The 17,992-nt window shown below is 37.2% G+C and overlaps 1 protein-coding gene across 5 annotated transcripts in view; it reads left to right on the top strand.

The window, feature by feature from the left end:
- The window catches only part of LOC137259219 (coronin-2B-like), a 93,051-nt gene extending 81,154 nt beyond the window's left edge, over window positions 1-11,897 (top strand). Inside the window, exons 14-15 of one of the 5 annotated variants that reach the window (XM_067796830.1) lie at window positions 7,988-8,086; window positions 10,286-11,897. In XM_067796830.1, the coding sequence (XP_067652931.1) occupies window positions 7,988-8,086; window positions 10,286-10,432 (246 nt within the window). In that variant the 3' untranslated portion in view covers window positions 10,433-11,897. The remainder of the gene's footprint in view (window positions 1-7,987; window positions 8,087-10,285) is intronic. The other 4 variants (XM_067796829.1, XM_067796828.1, XM_067796832.1 and 1 more) reach the window with 4 other exon arrangements.
- The last annotated feature ends 6,095 nt before the right edge of the window (window positions 11,898-17,992 follow it).

Raw genomic sequence — 17,992 nt, 5'->3', positions numbered from 1 at the left:
TTTTCTACGGTTGCTGACATGTTGAAAGCCATTGAGTCAGAATATACTTAGCTATTTATGGAATGTAGATATTTGTCTTTTTTCTATGATGGTTTGGTTGGAAATGGTTAATTCAGATTCGTATATCTCAAATACCTGTTGATTGTCCTGTTTTCTCTGTAATCAGAATTCAATAATCCTACATCCTCGTTAATCCAACAATTTCCTGTGCAAGGGACAATGTCAGATTAACGATGTACGTCAACAGAACCATCAATACATTTCATTCTTATCGGCTGTTATATTCTGAAGACAATTAATTTATGTGTGTCATAATGTCATTTAGTGTTTGGCTGTTTAATGATTTACTATAAATGTAGTTTTATGTAGATCATGGTAGAATCATGCCAAATGTTACCAAACATCACCTTCTTTCTGAATGTTTTTTTTTCACCAAATATGAACTTTTCATTTTTTGAAGTTAAAGACGTAACTGATATTAATTAGTAATCATCAATACAGATGAGTTTCGAAACTGTAAGCAGTTATATTAATTAGATTTTTCATTTTGGTGTTGTGAATAATAAGATGTGGTTTGGTAAAGTAGATTACTAATTTTTTGAAATTATTTCCGTGAAAATAATTCTCTTTGTTGTCCTCGACTGATTTCTGGGCATGGGTCCAAATATTTCTCTTGCTTGTTACAGCTTCCCAAAGAGAATTGGTCTTATGGGTCAATGAGTCAAAACAACATTCTTTTACATTATCACATTATCTTCGATCTTAGCATCTAAACTATCGTAAGTGTGTGTTTAAGCATTGGAGTTTTGATCATTTTGTCGCTAGAACAGTTGGTTCATCAGAGTGCTGGCATATAGTGCAAACTTAGCGCTAAGATTGTTGTAAGTCTGTTTTGATATATATGGGATTTACAACCATCTTAGCACTAAGATCACAGTTTACAATGGCACTCTGGGCCCTGCTTGCAACAGATCTGTAATGCAGCAGTCTTGTGGCAAGGACAGTCATTGGTGTGGTATGCCATAATCTAACTGAAACATTTGCACATCAGATCAACATACGACACACTTGTTTGCAAAGATTCGGTTTAGAACTGATCTATAGCAACTCCTGCTTGCTGTCAGAAGCAACTAATGGGTTTGGATGGTCTGGCTCACTGACAAGGTTGACACATGTCATTGTATCCCAAATGCTCATGCTGTTGATCGCTGGATTGTCTGGTTCAGACTGGATTATCTGCAGACTGCAGTTGTATAGCTGGAATATTGCTGAGCCGCTCAGTCAGCAAAGAAATAACAAACACAAATCATCATAGCTGTGGTTTAAAGCATTGATGAATTATTTCTTCTTCTGCATGAACAGGTGAACCTGAGGGTAAGGACATTATGTGTAGACACTCTTCACAAATTCCACTTCATGTCTTTTTTGTCATTTATGAACACAAACAGTCATGGACGCTATTGTTGATGGAGGGTAACGACAACAGTGGACTCAGTAGTGACGATAGTTTCCTCTCGATTGTTGAAGACGTCACTTGAAGGCACATTTCACAAATTTCATTTTCTCATTTATGAACACAAGTGGTTAATGAACACTCAATCTAAGGTCTGTTCATTCATCATAGCAGTCAATGAACGGGATCAGCTGGTCACGCTTGCTGACTTGGTTGACACAGGTCAATGGTAGCCACTTGCACAGATCGATGCTTATGATGTTGATCACTGGATTGTGTGGTCTAGACTCAGTTATTTACAGACTGTAGCCATATACCTGGAACATTGCTGAGTGCAGCGTAAATCTGGACTCAATCAATCAATCAATCAATCCATCAGTCAATCAAAGGGTTTAGGAAAGGCAATAGTGGAAACAAACCAATGTTAGTACTTCAGCTATTGAAGACAGGGAATTATGCACACACAATACCATTTAGAAAGTGGTCAAAGATTAACACATGTTCAGTGTGGGGTTATATTTTGGGAAAGTGTGGATTCGAATTCCGAATGAGGTTCACCTAGGAAAAGTACTAGAATCTGTGCTATATTGAGAAAGTGTAATACCAGATATTACATGTGTTAATGGGACATATGATGGACATAGTGCTAAGATCACTTTGTTCAACATTGCACAAAGATACCTTAGTGAAATACTTAGTAAGTCTGGAAGGATTTGAAAGCTAGGGTCCCTTTGTGCACAAACTGATCTTAGCAAAGTACTGTTTTAAGTTTAGTTGACTGAATTGGTGGCAGCAGCACTGAGATCACTTTTTTCATCAAGGCTCTGGGCCATCCTGCACAAAGTGATCTGAGTGAACATCTGTAATAAGTATCTTAGTGGTCATGCAACTGCTGTTGGTCAGGCTGTGTGACATTTGGACAACCTGACAGACCCATGTCTCTCTCTCTGAACTCCTAATACAGACTAACAGTGCCAGGGTTGTCAGAGGTTCTTTTAGACCCAGCACACGTCGCACTGCTGCATATTGTACCCTGCATGACTGTTGTCTAGCTGTTGTGTAGACTGTAGTGTCAGCCATTGAATCATGGTGTAATCTAGCCTCTCATGACAGCCATTGAGTCATGGTGTTATCTGGCCTCTAGTGTTACCTATTGAGTCATGGTGTTGTCTGTTCTCTAGCATCAACCATTGAACATCTGGAATAGATGTTTAAGCCAACCTCATTATTGAAATGATCTCTGATCATCCCTCCTCGCGTCTTATCCTGAGTTTTATCATCTTCAGCAGCCATTTTATCATATTTTCAGGCCATAATCAAAACGTTGGAATATTGTGGAAAACAAAAACACTTTGATCAATTATGTTAGAAGTCATCTCAAGGTAATAATGTGAAGATGATCGTCTCCCTAGTTCATTCATTAAAACTACCCACATTTGTAACCCGTGAAGGTCCTGGGGTAGAATAGGCCTTCAGCAACCTGTGCTTGTCATAAAAGGTGACTATGCTTGTGATAGGAGGCAACTAATGGGATCGGGTGGTCAAGCTTATTTACAGACCACCGCCATATAGCTGGAATATTGCTGAGTGCAGCATAAAACTAAACTCACTCACACACTACCCACATTTGTCGTTTCCTAGTCATTAAAAGAATCATTTCAAGAAAATCCAGAAATACAATGGTTGATACTAGAGGTTTTATTGTAGTATGACAATTGTAAATACATTAGCTCAGTGTCAAGTTTTTGTCTTCTTTAAATCGGATCAAATTTATTTTTGTTTCATGGATCCACTGGTCATATTTTTTCCAGAATAGGAAAAAAAATAGAATAAATCTGCCTCGCTCAAAAAATATAATCATAATGTTATCACTGGACAAAAATGTAAGCTTACAAAAAAATAATGTTTTAGGTTGTTGGGTTTTGTGGGTACAAATAAAGTACTCTTATACTTGAAAGGAATGTGACTTTGACTGGTATGTTTTATTAATTTTTTCCCCACCTGTTGTTAGCTATTCTGATGACAAAATCCATAAAACAAGAAATAAAATTAGTCTGGTCATATTAAATTGTTTATCACAATGAGTGCACTGAAAAGAAAGACAGATGGTTAGCTTACTCCACCATTCCTGACAACAATAGGAGATTCAAGACCACAACATGTTTGTGTTAGCCATGCTAACATTAGTAAACAATTAGTAGTTAAAACAAACACTGCTATATCAAAATTCTTCAAAATTCAGATTAAAAACAGTAAGATACAGTATACATTCCTTTGTCTCTGTTAGTCATCTGAAAGGGAAGGAGCGCTACTGCGTTGTTGCATCCTGCGCTTGTTTCAAGAAACCAAATGTTTCACTATCCAAACATTTTCTGTGAAAAACGGCACTGGTTAAAATGGCTGCCATGAGTTGTAAACTAGCATGGCAGGAAGAGAAATCTTAATCTGCATTATCTCCCTTCAGAACACCTCAGTGGGAAAAAACAGCAATAACAAGCTTATCCCACATAATATTAAGCCTAATGTCATTCACAAAAAGATGGGTGGGGTAGCCAAGTGGTTAAAGCATTCACTCATCACACAAAGGAACCTGGTTTGATTCCCCTTGTGTGTGAAATGTGTGAAGCCCATTTCTGGTGTCCACACTGTTATATTGCTGGAATATTGCTAACAGGGGCACTCCCTCCCTCCCTCTTTCACAAAATGGGTCAGACACATATATGTCAGTATTTCGACCTCGTGCACACATGCTGATTACAATTTTGCTTTTGTCATAGATGTTTGTTCAAGGGAGCTTGTCTGGTTCGGTTTAGAACTGTGGCTAGAATGTTAGAGACCCGTGAAGGTCTACCCAGGGTAGAATAGGCCTTCAGCAACCCATGCTTTCCACAAAAGGCGACTATGCTCGTCGTAAGAGGCGACTAACAGGATCGGGGGGTCGACTTGGTTGACACATGTCATTGGTTCCCAATTGTGCAGATCGATGCTCATTTTGTTTGATCACTGGATTGTCTGGTCCAGACTCAATTATTTACAGACCGCCGCCACATAGCGTAAAACATAACTCACTCACTCACTCACTAGAATGTTAGAAAATAAAAGGTCAGTCTGGTCCCCAGCAGAGTGATTATCAACCATCATTAAAAGATGCCTCTTGTTATCCTGGATTGCATTCAAGGAATCCCATTTCTGGTGTCTCCTCCGTGATATTGCTGGAATATTGCTAAAAGCAACGTGAAAGCATACTCACTCACTCAAGGGATTAAACATGGGACATTCATATTAAATTAACATGGTATCTGAAAGTTAGGGCTCTGTTAACAGGATGTCTGTCCAGCCTGTTAATGAGCCTAGTGGTTAACAGTTTACTCACCACACCACAGCCTGACTCCCCATTTATGGGTACAATGTGTGAAGCCTGTTTCTGGTGTCAGCGACTGTGATATTTCTGGAATATTGATGAAAGCTGTAAATAATTAAACCCACTCACTGTCACTGAATACCTATGGTGTCTGGTCTCAACTGCTTGCATCTAAAAACCATACTCACGCAATCACTAGTTCATCCCAGTATTTTCACTTAAAATGTCCGGTAACATAAAACTTATTAAACAAAGATTTTATCTGCAATATCAAAGGCATTTCGTATTAGTGTTAACTAATGTTAAAACAGGAAAATAGTGTATCAAACTTGTTTTTTGACTATGCACGTGACTTGCAATGAGACAGCATGATTCTGACACTGGCATGTTAACCCAGCTAACAAAAGGCATGGAATAGTTTAGAAGTCTTTGAAGGATAGTGCATTTTGGAAGGCATGAAATAGGGATTAATCTTCTCACAACATCATATTTTAAGATGAGGTCAAAAAGAAATCATTCTGTCATCTCATTGTCTTGAATAAACACAAGTTTAGTGATCTCTTGTTCAAGCTTTGAATGGCTATTCTCTCATTGCTTTCTGCTTTCTAGAAAGGGTTATCTCCCTTCAAGCCACACAGTGATGTGAGCAGATTAGAGTTATTTCCCTTGCCGGTGAATGACAGTGTAGAGTCCGATGTCATGGAATGGAGGACAAATGAAGCATATCAGCGAAGAATACGCCCCCTTTCGTCCAATTCTTCCCCGACAATAACCACATCCTCGTACAACAGTCTTGCTAAGCTAGTCATTGGGGAGGCTTCCCCTCAGTCACAAAGCAACGTAAGTGCATGTGTCATAGCTATAACCATAGCCACGCCCTTAGCGACGTCCTACAGCATGACATAACATAGAGCCCCAATAGTCTCAAGTGTACTGGATCTAATATCAGCCTAATATATTCGTCCACTGCCACAATAGTCGGCGGTCGTCATGGCCCCATGATGGGCACTAACATCTCAGATAAAGTTGAGAGGTTTCCAAGCTTATGGCTAATTCAGCTTTTTCAAGTTTGACAGAATTTTTTATATTTTTTTAAAACAAGGAGGAGGTTTGATAAACATACAGATAGACAAATCCTAGGTGCTGGATGTACCCTTTTTGTTTTTGCGTGGGAAAACTAGTTAACTCACAATATATTTTGGGAAGGGTGTCTGTTCAGAGGTATTCTGAGCATGTGTTTTTTTTTAAGAACTAGTGGTTAATATCTTTAGCCAGCAAAATAAACTAACACTGAAATGCTTAAGGTATATCAATATATCCTTGCTATTATATAGCTCTAGTATACACCAATATCATATATGACTTTCTGCTTATCTATATCAGCATATTAATGATGATGTTTAAATTACTATGAATATATTCATATATGTATCTAAATTAACAAACACATGCATACGCACATATACAAGTATACTGGACAAAAATAGTCAGGGATGTATGTAAATATTGAAATTATGAATAATGATCTGTTGATTCACTGACACACTGAAGAAATATCAGTCATAAGAAAACCAATATCCCTAACTTATTTTGTCCAGTGTATATGGTTCTAATGCATTCTGTTTCAGCTTAGTTTGAGTAAATCTTTTGTTTATGTTTTTGCTTTATTTTCTTGTTATTTAGGATTTAATCTTGTAATGAGTGTAGATATTGCTGACATTGTATTTTCTCACAAACTGTCTTTGTGTGGTAATTTTAATCATGATACAAAAGAATTTTTATTGTCTTATCATTTATAGTTAGATGATTTCAATAATTGATTATCTCAATTTTCATATGGCAGTTTTGTTCTAAGTTTTACAGCATTTTAGTATCCAAATACAATTAAATTTTTTTTTAAATTGGCAATGATTATGTTAGGTTCAAGGATTCATGGATATTTTGCAAATTTAAAAAAGAAATTGTGAAAAAATCATATCACCTCAGATTTAACAACATTGGTTAAATATTACATATGCTGAAAATTTTGTTAAATCAGTGAATTTGAAAAGAAAATATCCAAGGGAAATTAAATATTTTTTTTTTCTCCCCCGGAGACAGTTTGTGAGCGATACCAAGAATCACTGTTACTTGTTGTAGTGTGTAAATGTAGCATGGACTCGTTGTCTCAGACCCACACAGCAGAGATTTAAAATATGTCGTATATATAATATACTATAGTGCAAAAGAAACGCAACACTGGTTTCTTGTCAATTTTTTAAACTAAAGACATAAACTTGAAGGCTTGCTTTTATGAGATTTCATTTTTTGCTGTTCAGTATATAATATAAAATACCGTTTCCATTTTGACCTTTTAATGTCATTACTAAGAAGTCTGTTTATGATATTGTTTTGGCCAAGAGAAATTTTAAAGATGTATGCCAATTTCAGTACTTCTTTGACAAATCAGAACATACATGCGACTAACAGGATCAGGTGTTCCTGACTGGGTTGACATATGTCATAGGTTCCTAATTGCCTAGACCGATGCTCATGCTGTTGATCCTGGACTGTCTGGTCTAGAGTAGATTATTACAAACTGCTGCCATATGGCTGGAATATTGCTGAGTGTGCAACAAAGAAACCTTTCATCTTCCTCCTAAACCCGTCCTCTGCCCCATGCCTTCGTTTTGCACACAGCCAAAATAAACTATTTAAAGAATCTTCCTCACAGAGCCATTTGAAGATGAATGGATAAAAACACTTATAAAAGCGCAGTACATTAATGACATATATTCTATGTTAATTTCCTATTCTCTTCTCAGTTCCTCTCATGGGTACAGTGTGTGAAACCCACTTGTGTACCCTGTCTCAAATATTGCTGAAAGTGCCATAAAACTAGACTCACTCACCCCAGCCTTCAGATATTTAGGGAATGAATATCTGTGAAGAAGTACTGAAACTGGTCAAGCTTGCACAAAAATGTTTACCTTTCAAAAAACTACATTCCAAAAAACAACTTACATCAGAAAAATCTCAGTGGAGTTTCCCTTGTTCAGGAAGATGGTAGCACTCATGTTACACAAATGTTTTACATCTCTGCTCGACTGTAACCTTTACATCACCCACTGTTCTGTCGCTTGCTTGAGTCTGTCACCATGGCAACGATCGCTCTCTATTTCTCTGGCTTGTAGAAAATCCACGTGAGAAAAGTGTGGCATATGCAGCCAAGCACCATCTCCCCTAGCCCTCCGACTGACCATAACGGCCATAACTTTGTCAATGACATAGAGGTATGTATGGCAGCGCCCGCACTCATTGGTAAAAAATTTGCAGGGAGAAATCTTATTGGTTGGAATTTTTTAATTCATACCGATTGCTGCTCAGGAGTTTTGGGTAGTATATCATTGATCAAAATAATGGTAAGTTGTTGTTGAATGGGAAAACAATTATCAGTGTATTTAATGCCTGAATGTTTCACCAGTTCTGATGGAAAAATGTTGTTAGGTAATTTGTCTCGGTCTTGAAGATGTCAGTATTTTGCTGGTTTGTATTCACTTCCCTCCTCCGTCACTGAAGAGTACATGGGGCTGATATGTTGTAGTTATTGTTTGGTCAGGGAATTAAATTACGGCTTGTTTTACTCGCACATGTGAAGTCAACCTGGTCCATGGATTTGTGCTGACCCTGCCTTGCCAGATATTAGATATTGATGTAAATATGTCTGAAGGCTGTGGTTGATATTGAGAAATTGTCCTTTATTTGACCTCCATGAAGATTCGGAGTAGAACAGGTCTTCCGCAACCCATGCCGGCCACGAAAAGCAACTATTCTTGTTGTAAGAGACGACTAACGGCATCTGGTGGTCAGGTTCGCTGACTTTGTGGACACATTTCATCATAGTCACATAGATCAATGCTCATGATGTCAATCACTGGATTGTCCAGGTTTGATGTTTACAGACTGCTGTGGTATAACTGGGATATTGCTGAGTGCAGCAACAAAAAATACTAGCTGCCTGGTTTACCTCTGGCTCGGGGTTGGTGAAGTAGCGTAGGGGTTAAGCATTTGCTTGTCATGCCAAGGACTTGCGTTGGTGGGTACAATGTGTGACACCCATTTTTGTGACATGACTGGGTAGTTAGAAATAGCAACTACATCAAATATTAGCCCTGTGTAATGTGATTGATTGAGGATCATGGTGTATACAAAGCCCTAAAGTGGACAGACTGTGTGATTAACTGTCTGGCATCATGATACTAATAGTTCTCTGTGTCGTAGCATCATGAGATATTGCTGAGGCAAGATACTTCAGGAATATTTCCTTGTACTCTTACATTTGTGACACTTATTTGAGAAGTCATTTGTATGTTGAAAATGAAAGCTGTGCAAAATCCTGTCAAATATGCAATGACTATTTTGTACAGAGTATGGAAATGAGTGTTTGTTGAGAGTCAAGTGCCCAGTTAATGAGCTTGCAACTAAAATGTACATGTTTTTTGTGATGCTAGATAATACCTGGATGAAACCTTTTTAAAAATAATGACCCGAGTGATATACTAACGGGCATGAGAATGAGTATTTGGTTTTATTATGTACAGTATGTCGGATTTCATTTGAGACCAGTTGCTGACTGACACAAAATCTAATGACTGAAACAAAATCAAACCTTGCGCAGTCACAATAAGGGCTGTCAGGTAAGTAAACAAACATGTGCAGTGGAATTTCAATTTCACACGTACAATTCGCAGACCTGGATATTCTACCAGCTAGTTGTCCACCTTTGTAACAAATAGCGAAATGTGCAAACAAAATTATGATTGAAGAACAGTTTCTTATATGAGTGTCCAATATTATGAGACAAATCATCAGAGTTAGTCTCTCACTATGACTGTGCAAACTTTGATTTTGTTGAATTTATTAGATTTTGTGTCTCAAATTAAATCAAATGGACTGTAAATATCTAGTGTTGGATATTGGGAGTGAATCAAACAATGACATGTTCTTTCGTATGTACTGGAATTGAAAATACTTTCAAAAGTGTTGAGATCATCCCTAAGTTTGAATAAACCATTGATTATATTTTTAGTTCATAGTACTTTTATGTAAAAATCTTGAAAGGTCTTGATGTCTCTAAGTTCAGTCACAGTTTGGTGATCTCTTAGTTTTCATTTTATGTTTTTCATTTTTTGAATTATTGAATTAATGTCATTTATGGAGTAAATGTCAGTGGTGTAAACATTCTGTAAATTTTCAAAAGTTTAATACGTCTTTCATCCAGTGTGATATGAACTGTTACAATCAGTATTCATTAGCCAATCAGAGTCAAGGTTATATTCTGTATGGTGGTACATTAGCCAATCACAGTCATTATTTCAATGACCAATCCATCAAGGTCATATAAACTGACATTTCAAATATCACAGCCAGAGTTGCATTGGCCAGTCACAGTGATAGTTGTGTCAACCAATCACATAACATTGTGTTTTCAGCTGAAGAAGGCCTACTTCCGGCAGCAAGAGGAGCTGAACAGTCTGAAGGAGCAGCTACGATTAAAGGACAAGCGCATCATGCAGCTCGAGGACGAGGTGCAGAGACTCCGCACCGGAAGCGGAGATCAGGGCGAGAGTAACTGTTGATTTCTGGGAGATATGTCTGAATTCCACAAATGTGTTATTTCCATGGAAATGTAAAGATCGCCTAGGAACTGTATCGGTCAGTATGGACATTCCGGAGGAATACTAGTGAACGTAAAATCATATATCGGGTAGATTTACCTCCTGGGTTATGTTTATTGTGATGCTGATGATTCAGTTATTGAAGGACATGTTGCCTTCGTGATGTCACAGAGATGGTGGGCAGGTTCACCATCTTGAAAAGGACGTGGCATTAATTATTCACTGAACTATCCTCTTATCAACTGGTAATGAGCTGTCGACTCCAGTTACAAACACCAGGGGACTGTTGTAATCACCTCATGTTATAACAAACTTTCTCATGTCCACCTTGTTAATCCTACTTTCCATATCCAACTTTGCCTTCTATTGTGATTGTTTTTTTTGTTTTTTGTCCCAACGTGATGAGGTTCAAATCTTAGACTTGCTTATACTTTGACACAGACCATTGATACCCACCCAGCTTTGAGATAGCAGCATTAGAGAAGTGTGATCATAATGAGCCGTTCATACATACTTCAGACACTGTAGAATTGCTGAAAATGATTTTTGTTTTGTGGACGGAAGGTAATAGCAAATGTTTTGGCCACTAGGATCACAACGCATACATTGGTTAGGTTTGTGAATGCCCAAAGGCATAATAATTGGAATCATGGCATGAACATACCCTCAATGGGACACCTTTGAAATAGCAGAATATTTGAGCTTTACAGCAGTGAAAATGTAATCTGTTTTGTTGTTTTCATGCAAGCTATCAGTGGAAAAAGTGATTGTTATCTGACTCTTGTGTGGACAGCTGCTTGAAACTATGGTTGTTGAACCCCGTTCCTTTTTTGAACATGTGGATCAAGGTTAATGTCGGTTAAGGTTAAAAGTGTGAAGATCAAGGTTTGTGTTTCGAAGGGCAAGGTTATTCAATGCAAAGGTCAAGTACCTTTGGTGTGAAGGTCAAGGTCACCTGGTAAGACATGATTAGTGATGTGATTAGTCACTCAGAAGACTAATTTCGACTGCATGATGGACAGACATGTGATTAAGCTCCTTGACGCTTAACGAACATCAATATTTTGTCATGTGAACAGTTTCAGGTGTTTTGACATAATACAACATGCAGAACTCCCGTTTCGCTCAGTGCAAGTGAAACATGCTTGACAGCATCTTGTACATTAAGAATGTTTGCGGGCTTCAAGTTTTCAGAAGTAGATCACAGAAGAAAGAGAGGAACGATGTTGAATGTGAAATGACAGATAGGTCGTTGTTAGGTGTAGAAAACAGATTACTGGATACCTTCTGCCATATTGTAAGAATAAGCACAAGTGTTACTTCCTAAGTAACAGTTTAAGTGCCAAGTTTTCTTGTTGCCATTGTTAGCCACCTTCAATAAATAATTGTATTTGGGGGACTTGCCTCCACGCCACATGTAACAAAATACATCTTAACTTCCAGAGACAAAATGGAACATGATATAGTAATATGTAGTGTTGGGAACCAGAAACCAAAATCACTACTGATTATTAGTGGTAAAGGATTATCAATAATTGAAATATATACATTTCTAATTAACCACCAATTTTATGGGTATTTTCGCTGTATTTTTATCTAATTAATTTTAATTATTCTGTTTGTTTATACAACAAATATTTATCAATGTATCGAGTTACGTTCGCAGAAGATTTATATAAATTTATTCGTAGAGAGGTTACTATAGTGTTTGCTGTAGTGATGAATACGAAAATGGATTCAATGCACATAGCTTTTTAAGCTTTAGACTGTTTGCGAATATTCGTCTGATTTAATGGTTGGTTTATTTCATTCAAGTGTGCTATACAAAATCAACAAAATTCTGATTAATCAAAAATGTGTTTTTACTATCAGTAATTATTTTTAATCCTTTCGACTTTCGATCAATTTTTGATTATTTTCGTTCATCAGAACACCAGTGGTGGTATCCACTTTATGACATGTACGGATCACTTGGGGGCGGTAGGGTAGCCTAAGGGTTAAAGACTATCACCGTATATTGCTTGAAACAGCCTAAAATTAAACTTTTTAACTTGCTGATGTTCTTGATGTTCAGTAGTGAGATGTTATCTTTTTACAAGCAGAATTTCTGCTCTATCTGTAACATTGTGCTGTGTTTGTTTTTTGTACTATTGTACAATCGTGGCGGATGTAGGTGTCCAGTATTCTGTAGGTTCATCATCATGAAAACAGTCGAGCAGGTAAAATATGTCTGTTCCTGTCCTTGTGCTTTTCCTGGTGCTTTCAGTCGGTCAGTGACAATCAGGGATATACCATAGACGACCATGTTCCGCTAAAGGTGACAGTTTTACAAACTATAGTGCTCCATATATCTCACTCGGGTCAGGGACGTTCTAACCTTCAAGTATACTGATAGGAAAAAGTAAGGGAACAATCACATTCAGTTCAAGGTTAAGGTGTGATGTGTCATTAACTTTAAAATACATAGTGGAAATCTTGTAGCCACGTGCAGCCAAAGATGTGTAGCAAGGTCATTTTATGGATGAAGAGATTATGAGAAGTCCAGGGTTCGATCCCGGAGGGTATATGTGATATCTAGCCTGAGTTCCCAGCAATTACTGATTTTCACCAATGGCGACTATAAACTTCATTCCCCTCCCTGAATATTTGTTTCTGTTTGCTCTCCATCAGTACAGCTCTGGATAATGATTCATGTTCATCTCTGTTTTCAGAGTGGAAATATCACAGTTTTACGGTTGGCCCTCTACTGACATTGATTAATGGTCACCTGGGAGGGTCATGACCTTTGCTCTTTTGAATCACAGCATGTTCTTTAAGTGGGATGATTTGCTTTTAGTCCAAGGCAGTGGAATTTATTGTGTAGAGTTATGTCCCTTCATTGTATACGGAACATAATGTCAAACAACAAAATTCTTTGCAGAGATGGTACAGGTCAGTATACAACTGCTGCCATTTAGCTACCAGCAAAGCCAAGTCTTTTTTAACTAATGGGATGATGGTGTAGCACAGTTTTTAGAGTGTGCGCTCATCACGCCAAAGATACCGTTTCCATAGCTCACATGGGTGCAACATGTGAAGCCCATTTCTGGTGTCCCTTACTGTTCTATTGCTGGAATATTGCAAAAAGTCGGGTAAAGCTAAGCTCAATCGCTCACTTTTCACAAATGACATCTTGACAACCTTAGGCCTATCAAGCTCCATCACTTCCTTAGCGACAAACTTCACTACTGTTTACATTTTACGGAATTATCTCGGTACAGTGATCTGAAAGATTTGTACCATGTTATTGTTAGTGTAATATTTACGCTTTATACTTGCAAGGTTTCACATGAAGCTAGACTTTCACTATAGACTATTGCTGGGACGGGTTCAAATTTTCTACCCGGGTACCCCACCCCACTATTGACCTACCCTACCCAGATGTTAATTCCTGGCGTCAAATTTCCAAGAAATGGCAATATATTCTTCAGGTCGAAGGCTAAAGTTTCAAGTTTTTCAATATCGTAACCATGTATTGTATTCAAGAGAAGTGACTCTAAATTATGTCTTATTCTTCAAGGACAATACAACCTTTTAATCATGAAACAATAGCAAATCATATTGTTTCACATATTAGTTACATGATCATAACAGTAACAGGTCTGCGTTTTGAGACCGCTACACTGGTCCATCTCATTACCCACCCATCCCGGGTTTCCAGGTTACCATCCCAGCCCCACTAATGCCCCATATGCTTGCTACAAATGATGGGACCCTTCCCAAACTCCTACACATGTGTTAATGTATATATTGTTACGGTTTGTTTTTAGTGATGAAATGTAGATTTTGTTATGAAATGTTGGGCAGAAAATATATCGGTCAGTCTTTGTCCATTTTGCCTTTTGTAAAGTCTTTGTCTCAAAAGGCAAGTGATTGTGATCAAAATGGCTGCAGCATGTTGCCAGTGCTTTAAGTCATGACCCTAGAGAAGATTTTAGTTGTATTTTCTGCAACCTGCTTGTCTCTGAGTGATCTGGAAACTTTCTTGTATGGCAAGACAAATCAGCCATTATTATCTGATAAAAGGGTAAAAATCCCCAATAGTATATGACTTTATACCTTTATGCTACAAAGATATTGTCTGTAACAACCAGCTTTTGCTGGCTAATACTACACATCATAAAGGTGTCTCAGCTCAAAGACAGCAGTTAACCAGTCTGTGAGGTCTCCATTGCCATGGTTAGTATGTGTCATTAATTATGGTAGATTTGGCATAGAGCGCAGTCAGTGTTTTAAGACAATATGTTTTATTTCAAATTTTGAAACTGTTTGAGTCAATCTATATATATTCTGTTGAAATACTTTCCCAAGAGTACCTATGATAGACTGATTCTGTAATCAGGTAGTTAAGGATTTCTTAAGTGAACTACAGTGCACTCTGTCGAACTTGGACTGTCTTTCTTGGATTGCTGTAAATACCGGACTAAACTTACAGTCCTGGCATAATTCTTCTTTGTTGTCATAATGAAGAAGCTCTATCTCAGACTCATTATTTCAAATTTTAGATCAAAGTGTTGGCCCAAAAAAGTAGTCAGTTAAATGTAAAGACTTTGCTCTATAAACCACATAAACCTATATAAACTTTAGACTTCGATATAAAATTTCTGCGACACTCGAACTGCTGTCTCATTCAGACTTTTTCACAGGTCCCAAGCCGGTCTGAATTCCATAGAGTGCACTGTATTTTGATAGGGAAAATACATGCATTCATTATTCAAGCAGATGTTTGGTGTCACTCAGTGTCAGAGGTACTACAAAATTTGAATGAATATTTTTGAGATCACAGAAGGCATTGTTTACAGTGATAATCTGTTGATATTCATGTTTTCTTATTTCTAGCATAGATATGTTATTTGTTTTTTTAATTCCTGTTAAAGGATTCTCGTTTTTTTTTAATCAGAATATCCAAGTATAGCATGTACATGTACAAAGAGTATATCTATCACTTGAACACTTGTATATAAAAACTTTCATGTGGCATTAGTACTTAGTGCCCATTGCTACCTTCTGAAACGTAAATAGGAACGTTCGGTCAATACAGTGTCTAGGAAGAGTTCATTGTGTCAAATGAGATTGTAAACGTGGAAGTCAGCTGAATAAAGTTTTGAAGCAATAACTGGAAAAAATAACATTTAGACATTGAGTGTTTGTTTCACAATATGAATTCATAAAAAGGCGATGATACAAGGATTTATAATATTTCCTAAAAACATCGACAATGACTACAATTTGGCATGAAAATAATATGTAGGGATGTCACGATACATAGGTCTCAAGAATCGATGCATACCATGACACCTCTTTTCATGTCATTATTGCGTAAATTTAGTTAACTTTTGAACATTACTATTTCATATTTTATAATTGTCCATGAATAAGTCCAACATTTTTTTGTTCTCAGAGATTAAAAAGTACTGATTTCCCATCGTTGTGCATGAAAAATAATCTCATAACCTCAAAAAAACATGATACATGTGCAAAATGTAAACGATACATAAACAAATTTAAACCTATACTTTTGAAACTAAATGTCGAAACAGTATTGAACGTATCGATATTGTATCATCTTAGAAAAAGTATCGATACATCGATGTATTGTGGAGTCCCTATTAATATGATTGTTATATTTCCACGAGCAGGAGAATTTAATGTTTGCCTTGAGGTTTGACCTGGATAACCATTATTGGTTCATAATTCCTTGCTCCTCTGATTATATGCCTTGCACAGGGGAGGTAACTCCTGACAACCTGTGTTGTTCATGGTTTATATTACTGTTTTTTCGATCACATTTAAAAGCAATAGATTCAATAATCATCTCTGGAGGTCGGTAAAATTTTATCAGTGAGCAAAGACAAGTGGCCCTGAAATTCAACATTTGATAAATTCTGTTTTGGAATGGGAACATTCTATAGCAATATTCTGGAAAGGCCACAATGGTAAACCTTTATCCATGTTAACACTATTGATACAAAGGTGTCATTTTATCATCTGTAAATGCTAATTTTCATAGAGCATTTATTGAAGGGAAGGGGTATGAAGTGGTTAAAGCATTCACTCATCACACCGAAGACCCAGGTTCAGTGTGTGAAGCCCATTTTCTGGGGTCCCTGCCATGATTGCTAAAAGCGGTGAAACATCATACTCATGCACTTATTGAAATAAAGTGGTTTGAGGTGTTGTACTTCATCTCGCAGAGTTGTGTCCCTTCTCTGCCACAGGATCATGGTCCTGTTAGGATCTGAAACTTATCCTTGCTATGTCCATGCTTATTGGTTTCACAACATTGAAAAAGCCTATGGCTTGTGCTACTCGAAAAATGTGGTCATAGCCTGTTTTTAGTTCCTAGAGACAAATGCAAATGGAAATTTTGTGAATGATTGAATTTTACCGAAACCTCAAAATCAAGAACCATCCAAAGTTTTATTGAACAGATTATCCCTTGTTTGTAGATAACCAATCTTGTTGCTATTGTTTTATGATACCATACATTGCTCTTTCCATGCTCACAGAAACATGTTTGTTACAGGACGCACAGAGTCACGTGATTCGGTAGTTTCAGGGCGTTTTGTGTTTGTGTTGTATTGCTGTAGACGAACGTCAGTGTCAGATCTTTGTTAGTATTTCATTGGCTCCTCACACTACTTCCCATGAATACTTGTCGCTTTGTGAACTAATCTGTAGGTGATAATAACATTTAAATTTAAAGATTATCTAGTTTGGGGATTGTTTCTCTAAAACAATAACCAGTGTCCATACAAGGCCCAAGCCCTTAGTCGTCTGCAGTAGTTGAGTTATCATTGCACAGATCAGTGCTCATGCTGTTGATCATTGGTTTAACACTAACTAACTCACTCTTCCACAACATATCCTGAAAATTGAGATCTGAGCCATGTTCCTTCAAGCGATCATAGCACTGCAACAATTGGAAGTCTGTGCTAAAGCATGGGACTTTTTGTCATCTTAGTGATACGATCGTTTTGTGGAACAGGACCCTGAACGTCAAAACAACAGAAATTGATCAGGCTCACATGAATGAGTGTCATGGAGTATGCCACCATGATTGGGTGATGAAGCAACTAGTGTTTTAGGATCCGTGAGGGAATAAAAGAAATTGTTCTGTCAGTGACGTTGTTTTGCCACTACGAAAAGTTACCGTTATTTTGAATTTGAAATTCTTGCAACTTACAAGCAGAAGTGGTATATATACTGAACAAAATAAGTATGTTTCATGTACAAAATTAAGGATATATTAAGAACATTATCAAATTTCCCACAAACATTCACAATGAGTGACTTTTTTTTTGTTCGGAATATATACCAGTGTAAATCAAGTAAATATTTGTATATGAAATAGAAATTGATATTTTTTACAGAAAATTAGACATGTTTTTTCACAAATTGCCTTGAATAAAACCTTATCTTTGTGAGAGTAGAATATGAAGTGCAATTTGATAATATGCAATCATGGTACTGAAGGAGAAC

The sequence above is a fragment of the Haliotis asinina genome, chromosome 13 (assembly GCF_037392515.1).
Source record: "Haliotis asinina isolate JCU_RB_2024 chromosome 13, JCU_Hal_asi_v2, whole genome shotgun sequence".
NCBI lineage: Eukaryota > Metazoa > Mollusca > Gastropoda > Lepetellida > Haliotidae > Haliotis > Haliotis asinina.
The sequence above is the reverse complement of the archived record's forward strand: the minus strand, read 5'-3'. Positions and strand labels throughout refer to the sequence as shown.